This window comes from Thalassophryne amazonica, chromosome 21, assembly GCF_902500255.1.
Source record: "Thalassophryne amazonica chromosome 21, fThaAma1.1, whole genome shotgun sequence".
NCBI lineage: Eukaryota > Metazoa > Chordata > Actinopteri > Batrachoidiformes > Batrachoididae > Thalassophryne > Thalassophryne amazonica.
The window spans coordinates 29,911,417-29,922,426 of record NC_047123.1 but is presented as its reverse complement, the minus strand read 5'-3'; the positions used below and the strand labels follow the sequence as shown (position 1 = coordinate 29,922,426).

Here is an 11,010-nt window from a genome sequence, read left to right as displayed (position 1 = left end):
AGTTTGTATTGGGTGTACATGTAGTATACATACGCTAAGGTGTGCATTCAGCACATGCAAGCTAGACACAATTTCACGCAAGTGTGTATTATCAGTTATACGTCATCCACACTTGAGGCTATTACTGATAAAATCTGACACCCCCCCCCCCCCCCCCCCCCCCCCCCCCCCCGCCCCAAGCTAAAATCAAAATCCAGCTACACCGTTAATATTCAGTTACAAAAATAGTATCACAATATAGACCATTCAATATGAGCACCAGAGGAGGCTAAACATAGCCCCAAGTATTTGGCTACATTCATTGTCTGGCGATATTTATGCTCGCAGACAGTGTGTGTGTGTGCGCGCAGTGTGTGTCAGGACACAGCACAGGTGGGACAAAGTCACTGTCAAGTCATTCTCAAGTCTTCAATCTGCAAGTCCCAAGTCTCAAATCAGCTTGCAAACAATTGGTGGTCATTATAACTTGAGACTTGCTGATTCATGACTTGAGAGTGACTTGATGGTGACTTTGTCCAACCTCTGGGACACAGTGTTGGCAACGTTTTCTCACTCATCTATGTGACGTCTACTGCACGATAATATTCTGAAATATACTGAGCAACAACAGTTAACCAAAACCAATTATCAGTTAGAAAAATAGTTGTATATATATGTATGTATAGATATATTTTAACACTGGACGTTTTAAAAGAATTCTTCCCTCTTGCCCAAATAAATCCCGCCCCATTTCCTAACAAAAATAATTTTCTTTGAAACAAAAAAAGTTATATTTGAGGTTACGCAAGGTCACGACTTTGACACGCCATCAAATCACAGACAGATCCTGTATAGTGTAAAAATCATGAACCAGAGGTGTGTTCGATCTCACCCATGACTGTTAACGTGTTCTATCAGCATGTTAAGGTTTCTTAGGCACAAAAATTCAAAATCTCACCAAATGCATTTGTCTAAGTTTTTGTCAAATTTGACATGAAAAAAGCTTTTTTGGATTTGCGATACAATTTTTAAGCTGCTGTGTGATTTGGAAAAGGTGAAGCACGTCCTAATACTTAGAAATTAAAGCTTAAGATGAACTTTCTCAGCTAATTTTTTGAATATCTTAAGCAAATTTTCATTGTTTTTTACTTGTTACTATATATATATATATATATATATATATAATTTTCATGCATTTTTTGTAAATGAAGCAAGAAAAAAAAAATCACTTGATTTTTTCGCAACTGTAAGTTGTGCTTGTCAAGAGAAATTGTTGTCCGTTAAGATACATTACCTGAAAGCAAGTCTTCACATCTCTCTTAAATGATTGCAAGTGTATATTTGATATTTTGACTAAAATATTGACAAATATATTTGGTAAGATTATGAGTTTTTTGCAGCTAATAAAACTTTTTAAAATTAGAAGCAGTTTGTAGTTACTGTAGAGTCGGTTCTTGTAAATTTTAGCGCTTTGGTAATTGAACACACCTCGGATTGAGGCAGTATCCTGGAAACCATTTCAGCCATGTCTCAACTGTCTCCCGACACAATAGTTGGCTAAACGTAGCGCGACTAGCTTATTTACGCAAGTAATGTTATTGCTTTTGAGAGTTATGTAGTGGAGTTTACCTGGTTTCAATTCCAAAGTCTTGTTTAAACGTTGTGCTTGATGATCAGAGTGTTGGACGGGGTAGGTGAGGTCCCTGCGGTGTGTTTGTACAGTACAGAGCGCCCTCTAGTGCATTCAAAGATTCTCTGCTAGGTTTGACTTAATCCTCATTATATACAAGGGGTCCAATTCAAGTGGTCTGTGCATAGATATATTTAAAGGATAAGTGGAGATAAATGATGAAAAATGTGCATGTATTAAACTTGCAAATCAACTCATAATTAAGTTTTTAAAATGTCAGACGTGTTCTTGCTTGCTTTAAGATTTGCAACACAGTTCAGCTTCTATTCGTCAAGACCAGAATTCCCGACAGAGAAATATTTATTTCATGTTTAGTCATTGCATGGTTGTACTTTATGGTGTTGCATAACTTCAGAAGGCCTCCAAATTATTGCACAAATGTAGGTGCTTTCAGCTCACATCTCAAAGTTTGCAATGAGACTAGAGCACCGCCTTTGCTTGGAAGAGGCGAAAGCCCCAATGGACAATTCGGACATACATTCAAATGATACTTCGCTGCACCCAACGTTCTACTCTTCTGCTATGAGCTGAAACATCATCCTATGAAACCTGTGTTGAGAAATTCTGCCCAGCAACAAGACTTTAAATACAGGCAGCAGTGAAGCATCATGTCCTTGGAGACTGACCCCCTGACAAATGCTGCCATTTTACAAGCATATAAGTGATTGCAAAATACTATGGAAAACTTGCTGGCTACTAAAAACATTGTTTAAAGGTTAGAACATGACACTACCATGGCCAATGATCAAAACAGACATGAAGTATATTGATTACTGTGCAATACCTAATAATTTATGATGTATTTATTAGCTGTGGAATGAATAATGAGGATTTTATGTTTCGTTTCAAATGATGATTAATGCATGAAGTTGCAGCAGGTAAACAGTGCATTTATAATTTATGTGCAAAAAGCTTATCGTCATCTCATACATGGCTTCTAGACAGGTCTATATGCCTGGATATTTCTTATTGTGTTATTAGAATTATGGGACGTTTGATAAAGTGGTTCATGTACCATATTTTCCAGAGTACAAGTTGCACCTATTTTCTGTATGTAGAACTTACTCTTTAAATACAACATTTCCCTGTGGGTGAGTTTAACAGAGAAGAACTAAGTGTAGCACATGTGAACACCATAGCCTGTGCTGTTACGTAACATAAGGTCTTTGAAATTCCAAAATAAGCAAGGTGGACAAATAAACAAGACATTGCGTGTTATTTAATGCCAAGTGGGCAAAAGAAAATGGACAGATGAACATGGATTGCTGGCCCACAAGAACATGCAAACAGTGGATGTATGCAAGAAGGCCTCAGCTTGTGGTGTGTACCAGAAGGACTGTTAAATTCCAAAAACAAGCATGATGGACAACATTCTGGATATTATCTGATGCAGTGTGGAAAGAGTACAAAAAACCAGAGTCGATTTGATTTTCCCGTTTTGTAAGTTGCCACAGAGGAAATGTTGCAGGAACTGCAAAAAATAAAAGCGACTGATACGCTGGAAAATATAGTACATGATCACAAATCTTGTTGAATGTGGGGTTATAAGTAAAATCTAGTGCAGGTCTAGTGCAGGTCAAACCAGACTAAATATTATTTTGTCTCCTCTGTCATGTTCCTACCCTCCTGATCCAAATATGATCATCAAGCATCAAAGGACAAACAAGGGGAAAGAATCTTCTGCCCTGGACTGCATTCAGTAAGACAATGTCAGACAGCATTTGTTGTAAACTAAAGAATGTGTCTTGTGCACTCCGGTGGGTCAAATGGCAATGAAACAACCTTTGTTAAAATATAAAAAGTTCCAAATGCTTCCAATTAATGACCTTTGCTTACAGACTGATGTTCAACGTTTGTAATACGAATGCAGTTCAGGTGTTTTTCATGTTGGTGTGACAGCGCCTGATGCATTGAGGCTAGTCGATGGGGCCCTGAAAGATGAGACGCATCCACCCGGGGCAGCTGAGAGCAGTGGAGCAGAAGGGACACACGGGTCTGAAGGCGTGGGTTCCGTGGGGCAGTGGGGTCTCAGCCCAGTACCTGGTTGTCTTCTCTGAACACACGTGGCCACACGGAACAAAAGCATGAGTCGGCGCGCCGGCGTCAACATACATGGCAGGCTCGCCCCCTAGCCACAGCGGCACGTAAGGGCCCACGCTCCTGCACAGGGGGCATTCTCGATGAGTTACGGAGCCCTCCACCTCCCTTTGCTCCTCCTGTCCCTCAGACCTCTGACCCCAGTCGTGGTGTCCATGAACATGACCACAGGCGAGGTAGACCCAGGGCTGGCGTTCTTCAAGGCTGGAGTAACGCATGAACATGAGTCATTACTGTCAGCTCCAATAACCAGAGGCAACAGTGATGAAAGTGTGAAACACAAACTGGACAACAAACAAAACAAGAGAGACACACAGAGCAACACCCGTGCCTGGCATGTCTGACACCGATTCATGCAAATTAACTCTCAGGGAAATCACTAACACGACATGCTTCTGTGTGGTCTTTAAGCTTGAACCATTCTTTCCAAAACTAACCCACTTTGTCTTTGGCTAACCCTCAAACGTTCTACCAAATTTGGTCTAAATTGGATCAAAACTCAATGTGTCAACTTTGTTCACAGATGGGACTGACAACAATAACCATCCATGCACTTATCTGAGCACTGGTGCAACCAAGTAATTAATCATGCATGGTCGCGGTCCCCTACCTGTGGCTACGTGGCAGGCTAGGAAAGGCCAGTGTGCTGAGGCCTACGGGGCACTGGGGCCGTGACGCATTCAGCTCCTGGCGAAGAGCTTCCAGGTGACGCAGGGTGGGAGCACGCAGGAGTCCCTCACCTGTCCGCCACAGCAGGGTGGCTCCGCACAGGTCAACCAAGGAGCCATCACGCAGCGCGCTGCTCTCCCCCTCTGCCTGTACGGGGTGATACAATCACGAAAGTTAAATATCACAATCCTGACAAGCAGAACCTGAAGGTTAGCAGGTGCCTCACCAGCTTGCCCCTGCTGGGTCCAGAGCGTGTCTCCCGTAGGGCGTAAACATCCCCGCAAACAGAGATCTCTCTCCAGAGACCCTGCTTGGGGTCCTCTGGGAACCCTTCTGGGTGCATTACTAACACCCCATTGGTGGTCAGGCCATCCATGTGCCCATCAGGGTTCTTCCATTTGGTCGCTTTTTCCTGCAGAAGCAAACATAAATAATTCAAACTCTATACAAACACCATTTTATCTCAATTAGAATTCATAAATAATAAAGGCGACGTTTCATCCCTTGAGGTTATGACTGATGTGATGTAGTAGATAACAAGGAATATGTGCCTAAAATTTTTAATGGATGCTACTCGATAGTGACAGTTCAAATTCAATGTGCTCCTTTTCTGTGTGTTAAAAATCCTAATAATTATTTACCTGCTTTTCACATTATAATAAATTACCATACATAAAATTCTTCCTTATGAAGTCGCACAGAATTTTTAGTGACGCACCCCTAGAAAGATGTTTTTGGATGAGTCGAAGCCTGCGGCGTAGATGCGTGCGGTGTAGGGTGGGTTGCGTTCACACACAACTCTACAGGCAAAACGCGAGATGGTGCTGGGAGCAATGGAAGGGTCCTCTCCCTCCTTCCCCCCTCCGGAGGTGTCGGTCACCACAAAGTCAATGGGGCTTTCCGTGGAGCGACCAATCTGCAGAAAGATCAAAGAGAAATACCTCCTGACGTGCCTGAACAGCACGACTAATAAGAACGCCACATGTTGTGAGCCCACATCTGCATTTTTTTCCCCACTGCAAACATCTTAAACAGTACTTTACCTGGAACATGTCTGTATTGTTGTCATGGCAGTACTCCACCACCACCGTCTGGTTACGGGACAGAGTGAAGGAGATGCTGTGCTGCCCCCTACTGTGGACAACCTGCAACAGCAACATACATGAAAATGCACTGATGTTTGAAAAGCTAAAAAATATAGATGCTTCATTGTGTATGCGGTCATGTGCATGACACATTTGCATTTTACAACCATGCCTTTAAGCGCAAGCGTGCACACGCACACACACACACACGCGCACACACACAGAAAGATCATCTGTCCACAGATTGTCAGTTTTCCTGCTTAGTCATCTGTCCTCTGGCTCCTTTGCGGAAAAACACGGAGTCACAGGAAGGATGCTCATGTTACATTATGTACAGTACACAAACACACACACCTTGCTGTCCTGCGGGGTGTTGAGGATGTGCACAGCACTGGGTTTGACACCGTTGGCCTTGGCCCTTCGGTACAGAGCGAATCGACTCTTTCTGCGTCCACGGTCTCCGCTCGGGAGAGAGCCATTGTACCTGGAGAAGAAGACAAACACGAGACAAAATAAAACCCCTGTGTGTTAGATATACACAGGATACAACTTTAAAACTGTATTCACGTGTCTTCCAGGAGTGAACACAAGGCATGAACAACAATGAAAAATGGATCAAAATGAGCCTTGTCCACCAGTATCCTTGTGGAATATGATTGTTTGTGTGAAGACAGGTTGTTGGTCCCACTGACAAAGTGTGTCGTCCCACGACAACCACAGTCATGTGACCACCATCTGATCAAATTCTTGCAGAAAATAATGTTCAAATATTATGATAATAGAGTAATTTAAAAAAGGTCATTTATTTATTTAAAAAAGGTTTTATTCTTTCCATTTTTTTAATCTTTAGCAAACAAACATATTTGAGGATGTATTTTTGGGAGGCCAATACAATACTGCTAAAGTACAGATAAAAAACGGCAATGATTTCTAATATTTCTTTATCAAACCCTTACGACCAAGAAATGGAAGCCATGCTTGATGGTTTACAGTTTAAACATGAACTTTATTGGAAAGAATTATGAATATAACTAACATACGTGACACTGCCTTCACTCAGATTTGCATTTGCTGTGTCGCATCTCTCAGCATTTACTTAAAATAGTCTTCTCGTCTATTTCGGCCCTGCCTAGTTGGCGGCATTGCAACGACTTGCCTCTTGTTTTCTGTTACTGTAAAACACCCAATCTGATTGAAAACAAATGGCAGCTGGTTACTTTAGCTGCCTCTTGTAGCTCATGTGACCAAGGTGTGATGAAGGTAAACAGTGCTTTCGACGTGACCTCTGCTGAACAAACTATGTAACGACAGTTTCCAACAGTGAAAACATTTTTCTGCATTGTTTATTTAGTTTAAATCCATATCAGCAAAAATAACGCTGATATTGATAGCTTCATGAAAGGCTCATATCGGCTGGTATTATCAGCTAACTGATATATCGGTCGGTCTCTACGTAATCTAACTCCAGAACCACTTAACCTGTCAAAATCACATAACAAAAGTGTGTTTGACAGACATAATGCAATGTGTAATAGCAGCATGACTTGACTGTCTCCACTAGTGTTATTTTATAATTATTTCTCCTATTGCCTGATCAATTGAACAACCAATCCCTACTGGAAATCCCAACAAACACCATCTCACTTTATGAACCGAAAATGTTTTGGGTTTTTTTTCCACACACTGATAAAATATATTTCACATTTATCCACAGAAAGGTACACACAATGAAAAGAGGCTACAAAGTCTGCAAGTATAGTTGAAGTGCACATGCAACAAAAACAGCATAAAATATTCACTCCTTCTGCCCCCCACGTGGTATATTTTCATTGAGGGCAAGCCACCAATGAAACCCGTATGTGCAAGCGTCAGCATTCAGCAACACAGAGAGAAGAGACAGTGTGAATGACAAGGATTACGAATGCGAGAGATAAAAAAGCTGTAGCAGAGATAAAGAGAAATTACACACAGTGATGGGAGAGGATTGAGATCGAAGATGTGCTGGTGGACGAGGTAGAACTGTGCACAGATTCCAGGCTAACCAAGGTAATGAGTGGTGGCAGGCAGCCACTGCAAAGATCACAAGGCCTGCACTAAAGCAGACATGGACCATACGAGTCATGTGGGCATCAAAGCCTGACAGATCCAGACTCAAACTGCACTCTCACAACTGGCCCTCAAAAAGCATGGCAGCTGATCAGAAGGAACAGAAAGGACAACCTGTCCTGATGGGTGTCTGCTGTCAAACTTTTCTACTGTGTGCATGAAGTGATGATGATCAACTCTACATGATGATTCAGGTAATCTTCATAAACATCATACTCTATGGCCTTGTAACGGGAAGGTTGTTGGTTCAATCCTTGGCCTTTTTCAAATGTTGTGGCCCTCAGCACTGAGGCAAAGATGTAGTGGATCACACTCAGGGAAGTGCGACACACGGCACTAAGATTCCTTAAGTAACTTCTTGTTTGACATCAAGTCACTTAGGCCCCTGATTGTTTAAAGGCTCAACCTAACCCAAATGGGCAAACAAACCAGTGCAGGTATCATTTGTAGTTTCCACCCAACACAACTGTCAATTTTATGTCCAACACCCATGTCGTATAAATCCAGACACACCTCCAACCTTGTGGGTGTGTTGGTCTGAATGAGTGTGCAAATATTATCAATCTCCAGATAGCACTTGCACTTTAAACCACCAAAAACTGTGTATAAAATCCAGAGCTGTCCAACGCTGTACAATGTATGCAATACTCAGATGCACTTTACATAAACGGGTTCACAATGCATGTACAGTCGCTTTTCTGCACAAATCACCAGTTATGCACCAACAAAAGTGTGTTAGCATGATATTGTATTATACATGTGTGAGTGTGTTCTGGACGGGGAGAGTAGAGGCACAGAAGAGAACTGATGAAGAACAAAATCTCACCTTGCTGCTGCAATGCTTCACCTTAGGCAGCTTTAGTGGCCGCAGTCTCCTCCGATAAGTTAGCACTAATCTGTTAACGCGAATACTCCTTTCACTTGTTTGTGCTTTCTTGATATCCCACCATACCATGCACCTGATGTACATTTAAAAGCATGGACAGGTGTCAGATATGTAGTAGTCAGAAATGCAGCCACGACTCCACAAAACACTCACAGTGCCTGCGTATAGGTCAAATATGATGTCCACCAAGTTATTATGGATCCCAGGAATTCTCAGCATGTCCCAAAATGCAGTCCAACCTAACAACTACAAATGTTCTGCGAGATGCATACAACTTCAAAACCACACATTTTGAGAGAGATGGAGAGAGAATGAAGTGTCTGCTTCAGCTGCATTCATACAACTTTCTTTTTGCAGGGTTGTGCAGATTTGTGACCATGTGATATTTGTTCTAAGGGTAGAATACAACCACTGTGAAACAATCAGATAATAACGATTAATGTATCTGATTTAGTGCATTTCTGTGCCTTTCTTTGTACAACATCCAGCAGCTGAAAGACGTGTATTTGATATTACATCAGTAAAACAAAGTTTCTTTTTAACAGACGTGGTGCTTCAAAAGTCACCAGATTTGAATGAGCTTCTCCTCATTATATACCATTTTAATCTGGTGAGTTACAAAATGATAAAAAATTGTTTTTACGCAGTTTAGTGCTTGGTGTCGATGGAGTATTTTTGTCGACAAATTTTCTATCTATTTTTATGACCCTTTTAAATTAAGCACTGAATGATCACTTTCTCCTTTTTGATGCAGGATGTGAAAGACTGCTCTGTTCAAACAGATGACAAGGAAAAGCACTAATCTGTATTCTGATGCAGGGTACGGCTTCCTCACTGCATGTCCAGCTGGAGGGGAAGAGATGGGCTATTAGGTCACTTATCTTTGGCATACATAGGAAGCTTTGCAGGGCAAAAAAAAAAAAAAAAAAAAAAGGGAGGTGGAGGGCGTTGAGGTATGACACCGTGGATTCTGCGATCTCTGAAGACCCTGAACATTGTGCAACCTGGTGGGTGTCATCAGGATGTGGTGAGCATGAAGAAACTTCTCACTGCAGTGGTGACAAATTAAAAAGAACAAGTGGCTGTGTGTGCTGTTTCTTTCTCAGGCAGTGATGTTAGCACCCCTCACGTCCTAGTTTTTGCAATCACAGATCCACCATAGTATGACATCATTGGGATTTTCAGCCTGAGCAATCCGGCTCTGCTTTACACCCCCCCACAATACACCCATTGATGAAATCGTAGTAGGCTGCTGTGCTGTGGAGGATTTGTTTTTTTACTGATTTTAGGCCGCACTCAAACGCACCACACATACATGATGCGGAGACAATGCAGTCAACATTAAGAAAACGGCTTTTTACTCGAAATATAAAGTTAATTGGTGGCACTACGACACCTGCATGAATTTATCATCCGATAAAACACTACCAAACGATATAATACACACATTATTTTAAAATGAAACGTGAACTCCTACGTCATCGCCCACACTCATTTACCGCTTTCTGCCTTCAATATAATTGGACCATTTCGAGAGACTTACCCTAAAATGACCAATTCGCCGTATTTCACCGGGTCTTTAACGGGTACAACATCATCATATCCGTCTTTTTTCGGTGAATTCATTAGTCTGGACTTCTCCAGAAAAGAGAGGAAAAAAAAAAAGATGAAGAAAAACCGCGTCAAGTAGCAAGTGGAGATAAAACAATGCCAAACTGTGGACAAGTGATTCGGCTTATAGACTATCAAACTTTGGGTACAGTTAGGCAAAGTTTTTCCACACTTCTTCTTGTTTGTTTTATTGTTTGAATCCCGTGGAGTAGCATCTTTTCTTTGCTTTAATAGCTCCGTGTGTATCTACTTCATATCGCGACAAATCTGTTGTGGAGCACACACAGGATACAACGACTGGGAGTGGGGCGTACCACGTCTGACAGGGGTGGTCGTGGAAGTTATTAGAGAATAAGTGTGGAAAAACGGCCTTTAGGGGATACAGAAAATAAAGACTTCGTGGTGATAGCATATCTAAATATTCACGTGTAGATTTAAAAGTTAAGCATCGGGCATTTGTCCTGGAAACGCATTCAAAGTGAATGCTCCCAGTCCCCCTCTCACGAACCGGCAAATGGACGCGACCCTGGGATGAGAAGCTGGCTCCCGCTGATACATAAAATGAGACGTTTGGAAACCCTGAGGAAGTTCTTCTCACATCCTCCCGGTTGAACAGACGTCAAGTCACGTTTTAAGTTACCAGCGAGGTTTTTTTTTGTTTGTTTTAATTTTATAACGGCAAAAGCGCACGTCTCTAATCTAACGGGACATTATGGAGTCTGACGTAATGTGATGCTTCAGGGGGGCGTGGCGTAATGAGATGTGGGTCACCACTGCAACCAGACGAGACACCCTGTTTTCTTAATCTGCTCTTGTCTGCGTTTGTTCTTTTGGGATTTGGGAGACAGATACAGGCCGGCTGGAGCCCACGCTTCCATATCTCCTTC

The 11,010-nt window shown here is 42.0% G+C and overlaps 1 protein-coding gene across 1 annotated transcript; it reads right to left on the bottom strand.

Annotated features, from left to right (window-relative positions):
- Nucleotides 1-1,343: 1,343 nt before the first annotated feature.
- Nucleotides 1,344-10,377, bottom strand: LOC117503327 (E3 ubiquitin-protein ligase pellino homolog 2-like). The gene is made up of 7 exons (XM_034162546.1): nt 10,056-10,377; nt 5,875-6,004; nt 5,479-5,580; nt 5,154-5,351; nt 4,662-4,847; nt 4,377-4,582; nt 1,344-3,970 (listed from the first exon to the last, which is right to left on the bottom strand). The coding sequence occupies exons 1-7, from the start codon at nt 10,136-10,138 to the stop codon at nt 3,586-3,588; spliced, it is 1,290 nt and encodes a 429-aa protein (XP_034018437.1). The 5' UTR covers nt 10,139-10,377; the 3' UTR covers nt 1,344-3,585.
- Between the last annotated feature and the right edge of the window lie 633 nt (nt 10,378-11,010).